The sequence below is a fragment of the Ammospiza caudacuta genome, chromosome 15 (genome assembly GCF_027887145.1).
Source record: "Ammospiza caudacuta isolate bAmmCau1 chromosome 15, bAmmCau1.pri, whole genome shotgun sequence".
NCBI lineage: Eukaryota > Metazoa > Chordata > Aves > Passeriformes > Passerellidae > Ammospiza > Ammospiza caudacuta.
Window position 1 is genome coordinate 8,500,789 of NC_080607.1, and position 22,353 is coordinate 8,523,141.

At 42.7% G+C, this 22,353-nt stretch overlaps 1 protein-coding gene across 1 annotated transcript in view; it reads left to right on the plus strand.

Moving 5' to 3' along the window:
• The window catches only part of PTPRT (protein tyrosine phosphatase receptor type T), a 489,127-nt gene that overhangs the window by 413,853 nt on the left and 52,921 nt on the right, over positions 1 to 22,353 (plus strand). The window contains exons 15-18 of the mRNA XM_058814983.1: positions 1,319 to 1,348; positions 11,737 to 11,885; positions 17,681 to 17,758; positions 17,963 to 17,998. Coding sequence (XP_058670966.1) covers positions 1,319 to 1,348; positions 11,737 to 11,885; positions 17,681 to 17,758; positions 17,963 to 17,998 — 293 coding nt within the window. The remainder of the gene's footprint in view (positions 1 to 1,318; positions 1,349 to 11,736; positions 11,886 to 17,680; positions 17,759 to 17,962; positions 17,999 to 22,353) is intronic.

Genomic DNA, 22,353 nt, shown 5'->3' on the forward strand with positions numbered 1-22,353 from the left:
TTTAGTATAAAAAGCCAACACCACCCCAAGGGCAGGGACGGTGCCACAACCCAACCTGCTGGACAAATCTCAGCAGGTCAGAGAAAGAGTGGAACAGATAAGAGAAAATAAACAACCTTGAAAAGCAGAGCTGAGGAATCTCAACTTCTTCAGTCGTGGGACTGGGAAAAAAAGAGACTTTCTGATACCTCAGGGCCATCTCAATCGCAGAAACCCAAGAATGTGGCGTGCATCAGGAATCTGGCCAAAAGAGCAGGTTTCTAGCAAAGGCCATCAGCAGGAAAACCATGGCACTTCAGTGAAACCCTCATGAACTCTTTACCCCAGGTGTGCACACACAGAGGGTGATTGTGCAGAGTGACTGAGCTCAGCCTGGTTTCCACCTGTGCTTATGGAAGTTGTGTTCAGAGCAACCATAAAAGTGAACACCTGAAAGCTGTATTTGTATTTCTAAGTGATTCCTGGTCATCCTAGTATCTTCAAGGAAGAGCTTTTAAAGCTGTGCAATAAGTTGAAATTTGTGTTTCATTTTCTCTGTCTTGACCACTGCTGCTGCTTCTGTGGTTTCTTGTGGCTGGTGGTAAATCTCTAATTCCCTGGGCTAGGTCTGTTGTGAAGCAGTCTTTACAGAGAAGCCCCTTTCCAGCTATGAAAGGGTAAATACACAATTTCTTAAGCTAGAATTGAGTGCCAAGGCTCAGTTTGTGGTGCTGCTCAAAATGTTGTGAAATGAATTGTTGAGAAACTGTGGTAGAAAATGCTTTAATCACAGTGATGCAGAAAGCTAATGCATGCCCCCAGTGCTCAGCTATAAATATGGAGTGATGCTTGAATTGTTAATGAACTATTTGCATTTTAGAGTTTGATGAAGCTTGATTTATCATTAGACAATTTGCTCATTGTCTAAATATTCCAAAATTGTGGCGTTCTTACATTGTCACTTCCCTATTTATTGTTATTTGTATTAATAGCTCTGACATCTTTTTCCATTTCAAAAATATCAAAGCACTTGAGAGGCAAAATTAAATCTATTTGCCCATGGTACTGACATGATAAAGTGAGGGAATTAAAGGTGAGGGGATTTATTCATGGTGGCAGAAGTGAAAACACAACCTGTCTCCAGTTCAGTTTCTATTTATTCCTCACCAATGTACAGCTCCTGAAACAAGTGTAGGCAAACAGGATCTCAGTACAGAAAACAGTACAAACACTTTATATATTGAAAAAGAAACCTGGAGTTCACCTAAATCTAATTATGTGTTTTTCTCTTTTTCTCCTTTTGGATATTTTGTTCATCTGACTGGCCATCAATATTTAGAAGAAATGCATATTCCTACTCCTATTACTTGTAAGTACTTGACTGGGGATGAGGTTTTTTGAGCATGCTCTCCCTATGGTAATTTTGTGCTTTGTTTTATTTTTTTATTTTTGTTTCTCTTTTTTTTTTTAAATTTTTTTTTACCTCTCTATTTATCCTTGTCCTTCCAGCAGAATGTGGTTTATTTTCCCAGTTGCACGCTGTTATGTTTTCCCCATTTTCCCACTGCACCTGTAGCTGTGCCTGCAAACATATGAATGTCCACAGATATGCCAGTTATGGTTTATAACTCTTCAAACTGGATATTCATCTTTAGATTGGATATCAGGAAAAATTTCTTCACCAAAAGGGCTGTCCAGCACCAGAACATGTGGCCCAGGGAAGTGATGGAGTCACCACTGAGGCATTTATTTAAAAGTTGTGGCACTTGGGGACAGGGTTTAGGGATGGACACAGCAGTGCTGGAGGAACAGTTGGACTTGACGATTTTGGAAATCTTTTCCAACATAAATGATTCTATGATTCTGTAAATGCTAATGAACAAATACAGAGCATCCCAAGTGCACCTTTTTGCTTGTAGCCACACTTCAGGAAAATTGACACCCGAAAGTGATTGTTGGGAATTTCTCAGCCATGGGTGTAAGCTTTTTAAAAACCTTAAGGTTTCTTACAACTGGGAGTTGACATTATCCCAGCAAACATCCCTGTTCCTGGGGCTGCCAGGTTCTGAGTGTTGGATGATGAAGTGGTTCAGATATTCAGATCTAAATCACCTGTCCAGTCCTAATGACAATGCTGCATAATTAAGGCAGTTGTTAAGGCACATGAAAATGCTTCACACATCAATACTTCCAGAGCCATCTGTTGCCTAAAGATTGAGGGGATGGGAAGCAATCAGGGCCAAGCTGTTTCTGCCATGCTAATGGTTGTCTGAGGATCTGGGGGAGGAGAGAGCTGGATCAATGATGTGAGGAAAAAGTCCTGGAGAAGCGAACTGAGGCCTGTGCTGCCATCAGAGGGCTGGGAGGGATGGGGAAGGCAGCAGCTGCTGGGGACAGCAACAGCTCTGCCCTCTCCAGCTCTCAGCAGCAGCAGGAGCTCTGTCCCTGGCACCAACCCTTCCCCAGAGCCTGCCAGGCTTGTCAGGGCTTGAAACCCACCGAGCTGTCCAGAGGGCCACACCAGCCCTGACAGCCCCTCCTGGTCTGCTGCTCCAGGATCTGCCTCCTTTGCCCTCCCTGCAGTTCCTCCTTGGCTCATCTTGGTGCTTTTTTTCTGGTTTCAGCAAGTCAGGAGAATGAGAGGTTGATGTGCTGCCATTTTAACTGGAGCTGATTTCTTTTCCATACAAATTGCTTTATGTCCAAAGAACAGGGCAAAGGAGGATCCCTAGTCATCACTGCTTGGAGGGGTTTTGTTTCTCCATGACCTGTCAGGAAGCTGTTGAAGGAGGAACCTTTCCCACTTCCCAAGCATGTGAGGAGCCTTAGGACACCATCAGGAGTCTTGACTTTGCCCAGTGATGTAATTGTAAATGCAGAGCAACTCCATTTCCTCTAGACCTCCCACTGGTTCACCCAGAATGGAATTTGACCTCAAGTAGTCAGGTTAAAGAGGAGGTTAACTCAGTGTAAAGTAGGGGCTGGTTCTAACCCAAAGGTGCTAGGAGCTAGTTGAATTTATTGCTAGAACCTTTCCTCTTCTGCACATTTCTCATGCTTTACTGTTTGGTTTCCTTACAACCAGTAGCACCACTGCCTGAGAAATTCAGTGCCATTATAATTCTGTCTTTTTCCAGCAGGCAGTGTGTGGTCAGCATGTTCCCTGCTTTATTTTATTTTGAGATCTGTGTGTTTAAAGAGATGAATCAACTTCCGAGCCCTCTGTGACCCATTTTACAGCTGGACAACATTGCTTTAAGCAGTCAGCTGAGGATTGTTCTGCCAGAACAAGCACAAGGGTCTGTTTGCTGTGGGTCACTTTGCTGGACCCCTTTTCCTCAGGGATCAGTGCAGTGACTCAGGAAAAGTGAAGAGAAAACCCTCAGGAGGGTCACCCCAGCCTGGGGTTGCAATGAGCTTCAGCAGAGGCAGAAGGAAGGGCTTAAATAAGGCTTAATGAGGCAGATGTCCCCCATGCAGCACATCACACGAGGGAAAAGCCAGAGGTGCCATCAGGCAAGCTGAGCGTTCACAGGAGCCACTGGAGGCTGGGGCTCAGCTTGCAGAATTCACAGAGTTTTCCTCCCCAGTACCCCACCCAAAATGCTCTGTCTGCAAGGAGCTCACCCTTAGCTCTGGTGCTGTCCCAGGGACAGCTCTGCAAGCTGGAGGCACCACATCAGCAGTGGCCTCACCATAGACACTGCCAGCACCTGTGACCGTGTTCACAGGGGTCCCAGGATGAGGGAAGAGATGAGGATCTGACTCCATGTTTCAGAAGTCTGATTTATTATTTTATGATAAATATTAGATTAAAACTACACTAAAAGAATAGAAAAAAGGATTTCGTCAGAAGGCTGGCTAAGAATAGAAAAAGAAAGACAATGATAACAAAAGCTTGTGTCTCAGACAGAGAGTCTGAGCCAGCTGACTGTGATTGGCCATTAATTAGAAACAACCAACATAGGCCAATCACAGATGCACCTGTTGCATTCCACAGCAGCAGATAACCATTGTTTACATTTTGTTCCTGGGGCCTCTCAGCTTCTCAGGAGGAAAAAATCCTAAGGAAAGGATTTTTCATAAAATGTGTCTGTGACATGCACCAGGCTCTGCGTTCTTGGCTCACATCTGGTCTGTTCCCTGCACTGGGAAAACCAAGCTCTGCTTTGGAATTTTTCCCCCTTGAGCAACAATCAAGGTAAAAGGGATGTTCTAGTAGTGAGGGAAGGAAGCAGGAGAGCCCATGAAGGAGCACACAGTGAAGTTCTACTGAGTTTCATGTTTCAAATTTCACATGAAATAGGGTGTAAAATTGGAATTGCTAAGGACTGTGCAATTCTTACCCAAACTTGATTCAAATTGCCCTGGACTCCTATGAGCAGAGAGGTTGGATTTCAGTTTATTTGAAATGTTGTGGAAATAACAGCAGCAATGTGGATATATACAGATTTTTTTTAAAAAAAAATTGGTTTCTATGCTATGACCTTGCATGAATTATTTAGTCCTGAAGCAAAATTCAGTTGAATGAGTTACCATTATTGAAAAGCTGGTTCCCAAATAGATCTGCTGGCACATCTTTAAATGTGACCATATGGACTGTATCCCTTCATGTTTGGTTTCAGTTTCTGGACTTCAAAGCTGTGTTTCTTAGAGCAATTCTTGTCTGCTTTCAGATAACTCCTCCTAAGTATTTGTCATCTTCTGTCTTCTTGTTAGGGACCAAAATCTCCTATCCTAACTCTTCCAAACAGTTCTATAATGATAATTCTATAATGATAATTCTATTAAATTCCAAGCAGCTCAAAATTATAATTCTGTTAAAGTCACAGAGACTTTTTTGAGGAGTACCTGGTCTTTACAGAGACAGGCCACAACATTTTGGTCATCTCTAGACTGGAGCTCTGCCCTCAGCCAGTCTTGTGTTCTGCTGCAATTCAGGACTGGAAAATCTGGTTTTGTGAGATGGTTGAGTACCTGCACTCTGACTGGTGAGACCAGTCCAAAATATTCACTTATAGGAGCAGCTGCTTTGGGCATGCATAGTTATTAGGTAAATTGTTGTGAGATTCTTGTATAGACACACTTGATTAAAAACTTCCCACAACATATAGGAAAGGATGAAAGAGAAGGTCATAAAGATCTTTAACATGCTTTAAATGGAAATACAACCCAGGAGACTTCGATTCCTGAGCTGTAACTCATTGTGCAGGGTCAGCATCATCTTGTGTACCTCAGTTTACCCATCAGCAAAGGTGATTGCTTGTGGGTTGAGATCCTGTGAGGAGACAGAGATGGAATTAGGAGTTCTTGTCCTGGAGCACTCCTTGCATCCCTGTGCCTGAACCTTTCCAGAGGAGTTACTCTGTATTTACACCAACACAAATGGTGTCTGAGGCTGGGACAGAATTGCTGCTTTCTCTCTGCACTTCAGTTTAATGTGCAGTGTAAGATATCAGCCCAGCCAGGTCTGGAAGATGTTGGTTTTATTCCCAGCTGAAGCTGTAAAGCACAGACATCAAATCATCCAGTTTACAGAAGGGTTTGCATCTAGTGACAGACACCTCTTTTGCAACAGTATTTTCAACTGCAGCAATCCAAATCATGATTTTATTATTTGCTCACCAGGAAAATAAATGGAAATGTTTTCTGTGTGTGGGTTGTTTGTTTTGGTTTGTTTCTTTCTCCTGGGCTGGGTAATGGCTGCAGAATGAAATTTAATCAAGAGCAATATGAGACCAGGGGAGAATTTCTGGAAATACAGAGATTCATGTATGTGTTACAAGCACTCAGTTTAATGTTATTTATTAGAAAAGAGGACTCAATGGCCTAGATGTTTTCCTTTTCCCTGAACTGCCCAGAGCTCCAAGGACATGATTGCAATGTAGGAAGCCCCTTTAACTCCCACTTGGAATTTCACACCAGTTTTAATTGTTGGGTGGTTTTAGCTGGGAGTTTCTTTTCATGGGAGACATTGCAAAGGTTATTAAGCTAAATTTATACTTGGATTTTTTTGAGATAACAAAGTTTATGCTGAATTTATTGCCACCATCTGTGGGACATTTGAAAAGAAAAACGTCCCTTTATTTTATTTAGAAGTGTACCTCTGTAGAGCCACATTCACACATAAATATCTCCAAGTATTTCCATGGATGGTGGGATCTGCCTGCACAGGTCAGCTTGCTAAATCAGGATTTTAAGAAGAAACATTCTCATTAGGTGCTTTTCTCATCAGATGATGGGAAAACAGGATCATTAATCAGTGGCTATGCTTGTCTAATGAAAGCAAATTAAAAAATAATATATCAAAATGCAGAAAGTAGATGAGATGGTATTTAGAATGTGTCTGTATGGTGATTGCAAGCCTCAGCCTTGCAGAGGGCAGGGTTTGTGGGTGTCTGTACCAGCAGAGACTAATACTGCATGGCTCCCACGTGCACCTGGCTTGTCAAAAGTCTGGTTGTAAGTAAAACTAAAAAATAAATATAAAAATAATCCCCCACAAGTAGTGATTAATTTGATCAAGTCAAGCTTAGATCATACTCTCAAGAGCCTGTGCTTGTACACCCACAGCACAAAACACTCAGGGCATTCTTTTGGCTTATCTCCACTTTCTCCTGCCCTGTGAAGTTTGCTCTGTGACATTGGCCTTTGCTCTTCACTACACCTTTACTACAGCTTTACTACAGCAACTTCCCTCTGCTCGTGCCACAGCCTGACTTCAGGAGAGCAGGTGTTGAAAGCAGGTTCAGCAGGGGCAGGTGAGGAAGCACACATTTAATCCAGAGCATGGAGCAGGTGTGTGACAGAGCACTGAGCACTGAGCCCTGAGCTCCCACTCCTCTGGCTCTGCTCACACCCCTCTAGTGACCAACATTTCCCTGCCTGCTGCCCCCCTGGCTTCAGAGGTGGGCAGCTCCTCCTGCATGGAGCTCTTCCCCAGTTTAGGATGAGCAGCTTCCCAGAGCTTCCCACTCCCCAGCCCCTGCAAGCAGCGAGAATGTGACTGTGTTCACAGGGGTCCCAGGATGAGGGAAGAGACGAGGATCTGACTCCATGTTTCGGAAGGCTGATTTGTTATTTTATGATATATATTATTTTAAAACTATACTAAAATAATAGAAGAATGGACTTCATCAGAAGGCTGGCTAAGAATAGAAAAAGAATGATAACAAAGGCTTGTGACTGACCAAGACAGTCAGGACAGCTGGGCTATGATTGGCCATTAATTAAAAACAACCGACATGGCCCAATCACAGATGCACCTGTTGCATGCAGATAATCAATGTTTACATTTTGTTCCTGAGGCCTGTCAGCTTCTCAGGAGGAAAAATCCTAAGGAAAGGATTTTTTATAAAACATGTCTGTGACAGGAGAACAACTCCCCTCTGGTGTGTTTTCATGTCCGAAAGCCTATCAGCCCTACCTGATTTCCTCTTCTCTAGATTAAAGGTCCACATTTCCTTTGGTCTTTGCTTGTAGATCATTTCCAGCTTTACCTTTCCTGTCCTTTGTGTGAGCCCCTGTGGCACATTTCTGATTTGAAGAGCAGTGTTGGCAGCAGAGCCCTCTCCAATCCTCAGTCAGAGCAACAGCATCACCCAGTCAGTGATCACCAGTTACAGTGCCATGTCCTTAGTTTTAAACCAGCATGAAACCATTCTTCCAAATTGGATTTGTCATCTACCACAGGTTTAGGGCATGGAGATCCTTTCCAATAGATCTGCTGTTTGATCAGTGTTCCCTGGGATTTGCATGGTTCATCACTGCCTGCCTTGAATTGGAGCAGATTCCATCACAAATTACAGGTGTACTCCTAGGAGTTTGCTAGGCACAATTCTCTAAAAGGAATTTTATTATTTTTTTTTTTTTACTTTCTCAAATTGCTTATTGAAAATGAGCAATACGCAATTTGTGTCTGTAGGAGGAAATTTCATGTTTAACTTACATGATCTATACCTAATGTCTAAATTACCTGTGCATGCAAATCTACACCACAGTGTACAAAATCCATCCTTGGAAACATCTAAAATTAAATCTGTCAACGTACGTGCATGAGAGTTCTCCAGGAGTGGCAGTTACAGATTTAATGTTCATGCATGTAGAATTGATAGAAAAAGTTAGAGAAGAGTTTGAAGCTCCTTTTAAAAAATAATCCCTGACAGTCATCCAAACCTCCATGAAACAGGAATCTGATCCTGCAGATAGTTCTAACAGAAAATATTGCTGGAGCTTCCTGATTAATGCCCATGGCAGTAAATGGTTTGTGCTTGATAGCAGGTTTGCATTCCTTGACTGTTTAAGTAGAACTCCCACAATTTTAATATAGTGCTTCAGATTTTATGTCTAGTCTCTGATAGGAGTAGAAGTTTCAAAAAATAACCAAATCAAATCTCCATCTTTTTTTTCCCCTCAAATTCACACTTGTGTTCACTGCCTATGGCTTTTCTCCTTGCTTTAGTGGGGTCAGCATCAACTGCCTGATTATACAGCTGGTTTCATTTTTTCACTCAGCTTTGAGCATCTCTCTCACCCCTCCTCTGTGTGTGTGCTGCTTGCAAACATCATCTTTTCATTTCCAAACTGAGAAGAGCAACCCCGTAAACTCCATCCATGGACTCCTGCCTCCTTCTTGCCACATTTCCCTTTACCCTTGGATGTAAACCAGCATTAAGATCATTTTATGCACATCCTGACATTCTGTGTCGATTGTATCACACTCTTTCCCCCCAATATCTGCCTGGTCCCTTATTCCCTCCCCTTTTCAGCTGCATATTGCATGAGTGGGGAGGTGTCTGCTCCATGAGGGGTGTCAGCTGTGCTGGGGGCACTGTGGGCACGCAGCCAGCCCATGACTCACACTGATGCTCCCAGAGCAGCTTTGTTGGGGTGTTGCAGAGGCTCTGTGCAGGGTACTGGGGACAGCAGGAGCCATGTCACCAGCGTGGCTTGTCAGTGATTCACAGAGATCTCTTGGAGTGCCCTATTTTTGGGAACGGCATTTCTAGATAAATGTTTTTCCATTTCCAAAAGGCTTTTTTTTTTTTTTTTGACGTGCTGGGAAATAAACCTCTACCTAGCTGTGGGTTTTAAGTCACATCCCTAACATTCTGGAAAGTGCTAGTCATTTGATTTTCTAATCTTTTCTATGAATTATAATGATGGTAAGGACCAAATAGGCTTAGTCCTGTGCTGCCACTCTCTCCAGACACAGAACGGCAGCAGAAAAGGCACGTTTAGAAACTGAGAGCCCCTTGATGTGTCTGGCAAGCTTAGCTCTGAAATCCTCAAAAGATATCTGTCTTCCTTTTCCCTCTAAATTTAGATGAAGAATTTTTACATTCTTGGAACAGAGAGGGAGGAAGGTGGAAACTGATAAGGCGCTGTGGAAAGAAAATTGTGGCGTTTTCAGATGCAGACCTGGGTTGTGTGTACGAGGTAGATTGAGAACTTTAAACTCATGTCACCTTTTCTTTTTAGGCATTCAAGCCAATGTTTTAGGGGCCTCTCTGTCTTCTACAGGACCAGGTAGAACTCCTTTGCATAGGGCTTTTGTAAGCAGGCCTTTGGGGACTGACGGGCTTGGGTTTGGGGTTATTTTTTTCCTGCCTAGGACATGCAGAAATGTTGTTGCTCATTCACTCAAAGACAAAACAAGTTTGCCAATTCCTGCTCTTTGTAGCCTGTTGGCATTTCTGAAAAGATACCAGGCAATGGGGACTTAAAGATAAGTATTGCCACAAATAATTTAACTTATATTGAATGAGGAAGTCGCCCCTTTTGATTCACCATTTTCAACCATTGGAGTCATGGTCTGTAGTGGCTCACCCCAGCAGTCCAGAGTGCTTGTTATTAAGGACTTCTGCATTTTGGATTAGTGTTTCCCACTGAGTGATTTTAATTCTTGTTGCCAAGGAATTCACACAGGCATGTACGATTAGCAAACCATCAGTATTAAAAGATCCACACGGCAGAGTTAAAACACTTCAAGGCTATTTTAGTTACCCCAGGTACCACAGCACAAAAAAAGCAGGGGCTCCCATGTCTGCAGCTCCCAGCTCCTAAATCTGGCTGTTGAAGGCTGGAAGCAAAGCTTTTAACATCATTAAACACCAGCTTTTTGCTTCATCACTCAAGGACTGCTTCCCTCTTTGCATCTTCATCTGCACAAGTGGATGCACCACAGGGTGGGGAGATCTGAGTGAGCCCCCTGGGATGATGGACCCAATTTGAACAGCTCTGGGCTTGGATTGGAACCATCAATTGTACATGGCTGAACCCCAACTGGCTGAGCAGATGAGATACATGTGTTTCTTCAAAAGTTTGCAGCAAACATCCAAGTTTTTTTTTCCATAAATCTGTGCTCTCCTGATCTGGATTATCTTTCTTTAAAACAGGCTTTCCCCACAGACATAGGCAAAGGATTTAGCTCTCCTTGACCCTTCTTTCCAAACAAGTCTTAGTGGCCAAGCTGCCCATCTCCTGAAGGCTGGGGCTCAGCTGTGTGCTTGAACTTGCCTGTAAATGCCACTCTGACATGTTCTGGGCATAAATAGAGCCTGTTAGACTATGTTGGAAGGAGTACCTTTTTTTTTGGAATCTAATTAAGTTTGAAAGATGGGTAGTACTTACCATAAGCATGTGGTTTTTAGAGAATAAAAACCTCTTTGCAAAATGATTTAGTTGTTAGGAATTTTTTTTTCTTCTTTGAGTTGGAGAAGAGAAAGAAAACTAAAGCTCCTTCTTACAGTAATCTGTTTTTCTCCCTTTTATTTTATTTTCTTATCTAGGGAAGTGGTGTAAGCAAAGTTCTTTGCTGGTGCTAGGGATTTGTGTGATATTTTTTCAAGGTGTGGATTGTAGAATGTCACACATTCATTTTTAAAGGGTTTTGCTCTCTGATACAAATGAAGCACAGGGCAGTCAAATGTCAGTAGAAGCTTAGCAGCTCACTTTTCCTGCTTCTCTCCATTTTATTATGCTCTGTGTTTGCAAAAGAGGAGCCTCTTATGTTCTCAGCTTTGTTAGTGTTTTCAGAGCAGGCATGCTCGTTGCTTTTGACAAAGTTTTTGCTGTCTCCTCAAAACAAGCAAAGACCCATTTTCCCAGAACAGGGCCATATTTGGACATTGCTAAAACAACTTCAACCTTCAGCATGCCCCATGGCTGGGCATGCTGGCTGGGCATCCCAGAGCAGTTCCAGGCTGTGTCAGGGCTGCTGCCCTCACTGCTGTGCTTGGGGACAGGACAGAACTCTGCTCCAGCTCTCAGGTGGCACAGAGCCGGGTCTCACGCTCCCTTGAGGAGCATCCCATGGGATGGATGCAGATGTCCTGGTCCTCTGGAGCGAGCAGTGCTCTCATCCCCAGCCCTCTGCTCCTCCTGGAGCGCGCGGCACCTGCTCTGGGGCTGGCCCTGTTCCACCCTCTCCAAGGCACCTGCTCCAGGGTTTGGACCCATTGCACCCTCTCCCAGGCTGAGGTAGCACTCCCACTGCTGGGGTGATGCGGGTTTGTGCATTGAGTGACGGGGAGGGAGAGCTGCAGGCTGGTGTCTCGATATTCCTCGCGCTCCAGAAATTGCGTTAAAAACCCGCGGGGTTTCCTGGCGGTCTGTTTGTCACATGCCTTGCATCTGACAGGGTGGGGTAATTTTGTCTGACCAGGTGGGGTAATTTTGTCAAAATATTTTGCCATTGTTTTGTTTTTAACAAGGGCAAACTGACCTTGCTTTCTCCCCTCTCCAAACCACCCAAAGGAAGCTAGCCAAGAAGCAGAAGGAGACTCAGACCAGCACGCAGAGGGAGATGGGTCCTGTGGCTTCTTCTGACAAGACCTCCACCAAACTCAGTGCTGTTCACAATGAAGAAGCTTTTTCTTCCAGCTGCCAAGATGTTAATGGATTCAGTAAGTTTAACTTGCTTGCAATGGATATGACCCCCTTGGAGAGCTCTGGGTTCTTAAAAGGACCCATTCCCTTGGGCACAATGTTGAGGAGTTAGGAATGGCAGTGATAGAGATGGTTGCAAAAGCTCCATAGAAATCTGGAATGTCTCTGATATTGCCCCTGGTTTCACTGTCAGACAGGTGGAGAACATTCCTCTAGGTCCAAATCTACTGAGAATAATTTATAAAGTTTGTTCTAATAACTGCATCAGAATAAGAGGCACGTGTTTATTTGTTGTTTAGAAATACTTTTCCTTTGTGAGTAGAAGAGTCAAGTCCCTTAGTTGACTTGTGGGATGAAATAACATTTTCTGTATGAGATTGTTATGAAAGCAGGCCTGGTCTCCTGGCTAGAGAACTGGAATGGAAAGACAGCATTTCTTCCTTTGTCTGTGTCCTCGGTTTATTCTTCACACGGGTTCAGTAAAACTGATCTTAGTTAACATTTGTAAACCACCCAGACCTCTGTAGCTAAAAGAGTTTTGTGGGTAAAGCAGCACCAAGTCCTACTTTAGCCTCACTAGATCCAGGTTGAGTGCATGGTGGATTGCATGGTGGATTTGTAAACTTTTTTCGTATTAAATAAATTTAAACTTAGACACTATGGGCATGTCACTCCTTCTTTTGACACACAGCTTGTTAGTCTGGACAAGGGACAGCTCTGAAACTCAAGTGTGTACTAGAACTCTTTACTAAGCATCTTTAGTGAAGGTTTTTTTTCCCCTGATTACTAAAATGGAAGTTCTCAAGATAGAAAATGTGGTTTATCATTGAAACCTCCCCTGAGTGGGACAGGTTGAGTGAATTCTTCCTTTCCCTCTCTGCAGGTCATGTCAAATCCCATCTGCATGTGCTGCTACTGCCACTCTGTGTAGCACACCTGTGAGATGGATAAATAGGTGTCTGGGGCAGCCAAAGCTGGCAGGGAACACTTCTCTCTGATATTAAATTGACTTCAGTCTAGATCTAATTTTCTCTGGTGCTGAGTAGCTCTATCTTAGTAAGGAGGCAGCAAAAGTTCTGTGGGGTTCATATCTCTGAAGGCCAGGAGAGCAGCAGACAGTGTTGTATCCCCAAAGAGCAGAGGCAGCTTGGCTGGAGTGTGGGGAAAATCAAATGTTCAACACTTCCCTCAGAATCTGGGCTTCTGAAAGTTTGGGGATTCTTTTTCCAACCAGAAAATTAGAAAAGAGACGAGCTTGAAATGTGACCTTATCTTTTTCCCCCCACCCTTGTTATTTTGACAGGCTAATTAAGTCAGCTGACTCATTTGCTTGAAATGGCAACTGTAGAAAATACGATGTATCAAATTTTGTAAAGAAACAGCACTCCAGGTTTTCAATTTTTTTAATCAGTTAGATCTTTACTTGTCTGACATCTCTGCAGATTTTATTACTGCTTTCCCCTAACCTGAATCAGTCATGGGTGGATTATTTTTATTTTCTTTTCCTCATATTTATTTTTTTTCCCTCTCATATCTATGAGAAAGACTTATCAATAAACCTTCGTGATTTCTCCAAATTTTTTACTGCCAAGTCCAGGATGCTGAGGTGTTGGAGGTAAGTTCTGTGCAGTAGTGTGCACATGCTGATACAGGAATTTTATGAGTAAAAGAATTCCTTGAAAAGAAAAATAAAATAAATTGCCTTAATGGAGTTTAATACTTGTGGGTTCTATACAGGCCTACTTTTGAATAACATAATAGGATTATTTCTTAACCTTCCTGCTAACTAATAGAGTTTTAGAGGGTTTATCCACCAGAGCTGTTGAAATCAACAGAATTAAGCAGCAGTCGGATTCATTCTTAAAAATTGTTTTTTGTTTGCCTGCCAACAGTAAACAGCATTCACAGCAGCCCATGATGGGCAGCCACCCTCTCTGTCCTGCCCTCAGCTGGCTGCAGCAGGGATGAGGAAATGCCCCTCTCCTTTTGCAGGAAGAGCCCACCAAGAGAAGCAAAGTGTTTTCAATGCCAGGATCACCTTGCCAGCTCACAAAAGCAATCAAACAGAACAAGACAATTTGCTAAGTGGGATCCCTCAGTTATTTGAGTGACTTGCAGGCAACTTTACCTGCAGAATGAAATGTCCTTGCAGGGCTTGTGTCCTTGCCTCCGGCTTTTACTTTCTGTCACAACAATTCTGATAACTTTTCAGACAGAACAAACTCAGGGAGTGCCTACAGAAGCTTTTCTTTTCCCATCTCCCTCCAGTTGGCCCCTGCTCTGCTCCTGGGCGAGTCCTGCCCGTCCTCCTGCTGCTGCTTACCCTGTTTCCCTGCCTGCCACCACACAGGACTATTTCTAAATCAATTAATTTAAAAAATCCCACTTTCAAGGTGCTGCCTGATGCTCTGCACCATGAGGGAGATAAAAAATGAACAGCTGCCCTCCTCCTTATCAGCCCCGTGTTTTCTGTTGAGGCATCAAGACCCCAGGTCTTGCTGAAAAGAGGAAGAGAATTGGGCATTTATCTTCCCTGACCTGAAGCAAAGCCCCTCATCCCTCTTCCCATTCTGCAGTGTTAGTTGTTATCCTGCAGGATTCTCACTGATACATACAGGTGTTGAAATTAGAGATTTTTTTTGACTCAGCCTCTCTCTCTGACACTCCACAGAACCACAGAAGGTGTTTGGTGAAACATAGATTGGTCTGTGGCTGTTTCAGCTTGTCTGCTTTTACCTGGGGATTATGAGCAGTCACAGTTGGTCATTCTCTCAAGTATCTTGGGTTTTTTTAAGCTATCAATATATCCCAGCTCCATGAAAGGCAGGTGATGGCCCTGGCAGTGGCAGAGCAGCTCCCTGGAGTGCAGGGATGTTGGGAAGCAGCACAGTCACCTGTGGACATTGGCTCAGGGCAGGGTTATTATGGAGCAAGGTGGGAAATGGGAAACAAAGTGGGCCTAAATTTGCCCCCCAGTGTCTGCACTGACCAGAAGGGTGTGCAGGGCGTTGTGAGCACACAGAAATCATGGGCAGTGTGGCAGAGATGGGATGGGCAGCAGTGGATCAGCGCAAAGGAACTGCCATGGACCAGCCTTGTCCAGGAGAATTCCCTGTCCCACCCTGGCATCCTTGCAGGGGTTCTGGCAGGAGCTGTTGGATTCTGAGCATTTCAACCATTAAAATGCAGCCAGTTTTGCTGGGGACTGATTAATAAGGTGCTTTAATTAATGCTTTACCTGTTTGACATCCCATTTTGGGGGGAGACATCTCTGCAGGCACCCTGCAGGAGGGACACAGATGAAGGAGGGGCTTTAATGCTTCAGGCGGAGCATTCTGGAAGTGGGGATCTGAGTTCTGCGTCAGAACCACTACCATAAGTTACCAAGCCAGTGTGATTTCACTTATGAGAACAAGAAGATGAGAGGGAGGTGTAGGCAAGTAGCACTCAGGGTTTATTAAGGGATCTATTTGTACCAAGAACCATCAAAATTCACACCTTTCCAAAATCTTCCATGATTTTATGATCAGTGAGATGCAAAGATCTTCACAGAAGACAAGCACAGCAAGGTGAAGTTCTTACTCCTGCCCCATGGATAATTTTCACTCATAATTAGGTGACCTGCTAAATGCTGTCTAAGGACTTGTAGGGTTGTGGACATGAGACACTTCCTTTAGTAAAAAAAATCTTAAAATAATTTAAAAATAAAAGACGAGCCCACATTTTATCAAAGGCATAAAAGGAAAATGTACTAAATTCCCTTTTACTGGCTTCCATGGGACTCTTGAGGGGTTTGCTAGTTTAGGAAGTATTATAAAAATTAAAGAATAATTTTCAGAATAGGAAGGAGCCTTCACCACTCTTCATGACTGGAGGGATCTGTGTGGCCTCACGTGCCACTCCAGGGAGCACAAAGAGAATTTTTAATGAAGTCTTAATCTCTACCCTGATGTGAAATCCTCTCTGGACATGTTTCCTTTGATTAGAGACCCAAGTGCCTGTGAGAAATGCTAGTTAGAAAGCAGCCCTGTGTATACATCTCATTATACACCCTGACTGATTTCAGAAACAAGTTCCCCAAAGTTTTAAGAAACTTCTCTTTTGTGTTGGTGGGTTTTGGGGGATATTTGTTTTGGTTTAGGTTTTTTTGTTTAGTTTTTAATTTGTTTTGGTTTTGGGTTGGGTTTTTTCTTGGTTTTGTTTGGGTTTATTTGGTGTTTTTTCCCTCTTTTTAATCTGAATTTAAAAGTCACTGCCCCATGTCACAAACACAAATTCATGTCATAAACCTCATTTGATAACATCTTTAATCAAACTCACTGACATGAGGTGTTTATTTGGAAATCCATCCTCAGCAGCTCTGAAAGGGCAGCATGCCTCTAGGAGTTCTTTTACACTCCCAAATTCCAGAAAAACTTGAGTCCTGCCCCAAGCCCTGAGTGTGGCCTTGCCCTGGGACACTGGGCAAACCAATTGATGTGTTTAGATCTTATTTGATGTTATCTGAAACGCGGCCATGCCCTCAGTGTGGTGAGAGCAGGGTTTCCTCTGATTTAGGCTGGCAAAGTGCAAGAGGCCCCAGAGCAGAGGAACTTTGTGAGTTAAGGCAGCTGGGGCAGAGCTCCAGCAGAGAGGAATTGGATTGTTTTAATGTGTTTCCAAGTCATGTAGGTCTGAAAATAAGGTGTGAGAATGCAGAATGAGAGTGAGTTCATGAACCAGATGATTATAAACTGCTCAGGAGTAATTCTGATTTTATGGACTTCCCTAGACCAGTGACTTCTTTGGTTGTCCCCATAGAATAACTTGAAATTTTAAAGCAATGTTTGCTCCGTAGCTACAAAAAATTGCTTCTGAAATTACTTTGATGTACACTGAGTTTTATCTACTTCTGTTGGGCTATGGAATAGTTTTTCCTGTGTTATCTGTTGTCATCTTTCTGATGTACTGAGATTTGTATTAGCTTGTTTCCCAACATTCTGAGGAAGAGATATATAAATGCCTGTAACTCTGAGAGTGAATGCAGAGTGATAACAAAAGAATATGCCTTCGAATGTGATGGATTACCATAAGAATGTGCATGTTTGCTGCTGTAGGTGTAAACCAGCCTCATAAATTTACTATCAAGACAAGAATCTACCATGAAGATGTTGAGCCCTTCCTCCTTTTAAAAAATATTTGATTAATATGGAAATTTGTAGATTCTTGTCCAGAGAAAGTTAATGCTGTAATGGGGGAAGGCAAGGATGCTTGACAGAACCCAGCTCACAGGGGAAGGGATTATAGGATTTGCTATGAACAGTTCTGGGTTGAAGAACAAGTCCCTTGTAATGTTGCAATGTTTTAACCAAAAAATTGCTACCCTACCTGTGTATTTTTGTGGTACATTGTGTTTGAGTAGGTTTATTTTACTGTCAATACTGATTCTCTGTAGTTTGTATTCTGGGGGTCATTTTTGAGGAATTTCCTCTTAGAGACAAAACCCTAAGTTTGTTCTTTTGGTTAAAAAAAAAAAAAAGAACATTTAGAATATAGACCTATGAATGTAGCTCTGTGTGTATCCTATTTAGGAACACATTGATTTACAGTAACTATAATCCTATATTTGGGGTCTGGAGTGCTTATATTAAAGAAAATCCATCATGATGACAATGTAATAAATGTAATATGCATGTTGAAATGAAAAATATAATTCATTTTGATAAGCCTTATATATCCCATATTACTGTGTTCTTTGAGGAACATTCTCCCTGTTCTCTTTCTCTCTCTTAATATATGTCTAAAGTCTTTTCCTTATGTCTTTCCTACCTAGCATCACCCTCTCCTTGTTCATTTTCTGTCCAAAGCAAAACCCTTCAGAGCAAATCTATGTTGAATTCCTACTACTCAGGTACTAGTGCCAGACTTTTCTTTCATTCCTAAATTTTCTTTGCTTTTGTACGTTACCCAATATAACCTATAACAGACCGAGGCTTCCGAGTGCGAGGCACAGCTAACCTTGTTTTCATTTTCTGTAACTTTTCTTTTCCTGTTGATCCTCTGTTGATTTCCATTGAATCCCTGTCGTGTGGGTGAACGGAATTCCATCTCAAAGTTTCATCAGACACCGTCCCATCGACCACGCTGTTAGGTAAGAGGACAGGTATGGTGTGCTGGGCTGAGCTGGAGAGCAAAAACACTCTCTGTGAAATGAAAATAACACTCCAAAATCAGAATTAATCCTGTGCTCGTGGGTTCATCAGAAAACTTTTGTTTCATTTGTGTTTTGTTATTGCTGTTAATTGCTTTCGAAGGAAAGAAAAATTCAAAAATTAAGGTTTAGTCATTTTTTCAAGGATATGTTTGTGGTGTTTGTGAGGGTCCCCAGGATGAGGTGAGAGATGAGAATTTTATTCCAGGTTCTCAGAAGGCTGATTATTATATTATATTATATTATATTATATTATATTATATTATATTATGCTATACTAAAACTATACTAAAGAAAGAGAAAGGATACATCAGAAGGCTTAACAAGAATGAATAATAAAAACACGTGACTCCTCAGAGCCTTGACACAGCTGTACCATGATTGGTCACTAATTAAAACCAATTCACATATTTGGATAAACAATCTCCAGACCACATTCTTGAGCAGCAAAACATGGAGAAGCTGAGGCTTCTCATCTTGCCAAGAGAAGAAATCCTGGTGAAGGGATTTTTCAGAAAATACCATGGTGACATATATTGGGTTTTTTTGTCCGTGAGATTTGGAGTTCTGGGCCCCTTTCCCACTCCCCCAGCTGGTTGTGCCTGTGCGGCTGACACAGAACCACAGAATGGTTTGGGTTGGAAGGGATCTTTAAAAGCTCTTTAGGCCATGGGCAGGAGCACTTTCCTATGGACCAGATTGCTCAGAGCCCCATCCAACCTCACCTGTAACATTCCAGGCATGAGGCATCTTCCACCCCTCTGGGCAACCTGTACCTTTTTATAGACAGTTTCTTCTTTGTATCTACTCTGAATTACCCTGTTTCCATTTAAAACCACCCTCCTGTGCTGTGTGTGAGGCTCAGCTAGACCTGCCTCAAGGGTTGCACATTTAAGTGAGGACTTGCACATGTGCAGCAGGTGAGAGCTGCAGTTTTGGGTGAAGTTGCATGGATAAAGGTTATTTGGAGAAATTCCTGGCTGGGTTTTGGGAAGTGGATCCACCTGGTTCTGTATGCTGCGAGTTAAATGCTAAATCTTTCAGGCAGTCAGGTATGGATTTGAGAGGATAACAAACGTCCTGAGAGGCAGAGGCTGTTCTGTGGCTCTATTAGATATCAGAAAGGAATTCTGCCCTGTGGGGCGCCCAGAGCAGCTGTGGCTGCCCCAGGATCCCTGGAAGTGTTCCAGGCCAGGTTGGACAGGGCTTGGAGCACCCTGGGGCAGTGGAGGGTATCCCTGCCCCTGGTAAAGGGTGGAACTGAGTGATCTTTCTCACCCAAACCTCTCTGATTCTCTGATTTATTAATTCTTACTCTATGGAGCAGAAAGATGATGTGTGGCTGATCATAATCTAGCCAGTGGGATTTATCATTTTGGATTATCCACAATAAATGTTCCTTCCAGACACAGTAAACTGCCGTGACTGCTTCAAACGTCACTCAGAACATGCGGAGGGGCCACAGTTAGACCTGGAAGAAATGACAACCAGTGGTTCCTGGGTTGTCACTTGGCACAGAGGCTTGGAGGGGCTGCCACAACACACACATCCATCCTGCTGCCTGCCAAAATGCTCTGAATGGGGTGGGGAAGGAAAAGTCTCCATTTCCCAGAAGGTTTGCTCTCATTTCCCAGAGGCTCGGTGTCATCAGCAGAAAAGCCTAAAGGCAGGATTCTCTTTTGGCTGCACTTTAGAAACAACGCTCTGACCTGCAGTTTGATGGAAGATACCAAACTCTGTCTGTCTGGCATCTGGAAAAGCCTGGTCATTCTTTGGGGAGCTGTTTTCCCCCCTCTGCCCTGATGGAATTAAGATGTGAACTGCACTCTTGGTACTCTTGGAGCAAGGAACGGGTTCCCTCTGTGCTTCTCCTGCCACAGCAAAAGCCCCCAAAACTTTTAAAACTCAAAATTTTATAGATGAAAAAGAGGAAATAGGAATCTAACCAGCCTTGTGCTTATGTATTCAAAAATATTTCAATTTTCTACTAAGCACTATATCTGTGTAAGGATTGATATCCCTGTTTTACACATGGGAAGTTAAGTACAGAGCACTTTAAAGACATAAATTACACAGACTGGTCACTGTCCCAGTTCCACCTGAATTTAACAGCCTGTGAAACAGCCCCTTACATTGGAGAAATTTCTATCTTGTGACTTGCAGACAAATTATAACCTTGGCATTCTGGTTTCTCAGACAAATCCATCAGATGTTAGATGTGGCTGTATGAGCAAAAGAAGTTTAATTTTTGATGTTTATTAATATTAATTCCCTGGGAAGAAAAACATATCTTGAAAAGGGATTAGTCATACCACTACCAATATCTGTACCTGCAATTCAGTACCGTTTGTTCCCATCTATTATGCTTTCTGCTAATAAATGTTCTATATTTGCAGTATTGCATGTCTCCCTAGGCTTGGCTGTGACATGGAAGATACAGGAGATTTGGGATTTGCCTCTATCTCAATTTCTTATTAATGCTTTTTTATTAATGTTTTTAGTGAAACCATTTTCTCTTCCAGTTGTGGACAACTCTGCATTTTAAATGTTTTGCTCAAACATCCTTACTTAGAGATAGGGAATAGTGTTAGATAACACTATTTTTTAGTGTTATTTAACACTAAAAAATAAATGAGGTAGATTTTCACTTGAAGATGAGGTACCACAACCTTAGGGATTATTTTTGGAGAAAAGATTCATGTCCAGCATCTCTTGAAGATGTTCAGGAGATCTCATCAGGGGAACCAGCATGTCTTCCCTTGGCATCTCCTGGCAGCAGGAAAGGACATTGAGCCTTGTTCTCATTCCAGCTGCTCATGAGGATCCTCACAAGAGTCACCACCCTCCAGACAGAACAGGGATTTTAGTCAGGATGTCCTTCCCTTGCATCCCTTGGCATCTCCTGGCAGCAGGAAAGGACATTGAGCCTTGTTCTCGTTCCAGCTGCTCATGAGGATCCTCACAAGAGTCACCACCCTCCAGACAGAACAGGGATTTTAGTGCCTGCAGATGGGCAGAACAAGCAGAGAGAGCTCTCTGATGCAAAGACTGAGACAAAAAACTGGCTGTGCTTAGAAAGACATAGAAATTTTCCATGGATTTTAGATTCTGTAGCTTTTTTGCCCACCCCTAACCACTCTGCTGTGTGTACACCCCTAGTCTAGTTTGAATAACTCAAAGATGATAAGAAGCCAGTATTGCTGCTTTATCAGGAGCCTCTGCCACTGAATTTTTACTGTGGGATGAGTGATTTTTATGCAATGGATGCTCAAAAATTCCATGGTTTGACCTGCTCAGTTGCATCAGAAGCCTTCCAGGCCAAGCTAGCCTCTAATAAGGAGCTGTGGGAGAGGTTTTCCCAGTATTTTTCTGTGCTGGGGTTTGTCAGGAGCAGAGTGAGCACCAAAGGTTCAGATCTTGGCAGGCTGGGCCTTGAGCTGAATTTCTCTTACATTTCTTCCTGCCTGCAGAACTGGAAACCCCTCTCTTCCAGTCTTTAGTGGCTTGTAGTTTCATGTGCTGTTTTGAAGTTTGCAGATGTTTTCCAGTTGTAAGTGAATGTCTCTGGAAGGTGGGTTGGTCTGGCAGCCTCTTTTCACTGAGGAGGCAAAGACAGAATTGGCTTGGTGAGCTCCACACATCCAAAGAGCTTCCCATTTACATTTCCACCAAATAATCCCAAATAATTGGCCACCTCACCAAAGCATCTTCTTTGCACCTTTAACAGGATTTTCTTCTATGTTACCTGATGAAGAAAATGTATGTAGTAGTTTTTATAAGATCACAATACTCTTATGCTAGAATACACTTAGAATACTTCAATATTCTTATTAGAATGCTGTTATAAGATTAGAATACTCTTATGCTTGGTGTTAACCAAGCAATTCTTACAAAGTTCTAGAATCTATAAAAAAATTACCTACTTTTTAAAATGTGGCTTCTTCAAGCCTTTGAAATGAAAGGTGCACCCTCTGTGCTCTGTCAAGCCTGCTGTCAGAAGGCTTTGTTAAGGACTGTGCCTTTTCAGAGCTCAGTTGATATCATTAGATAAATGGTGTTTTGCCTTCAGTTTGCCATACCACTGCTGGTATTGTAGATAGAATATTAGAGCTGGGTATTTATCATATAATAAAACCTTGACACACACAAAAAAGCAAATTATTTTTCATCTTGCACCATATCCCTGGTGTAGAGGGAAGAGGTATTAGCCATGCTCTAGTCACCCTCGGAAGATGTCAAAGAATTGACAGCCTTTGCTCTAGTGTGGAGAGACTGGCTCTGTGTGTAATTAAATC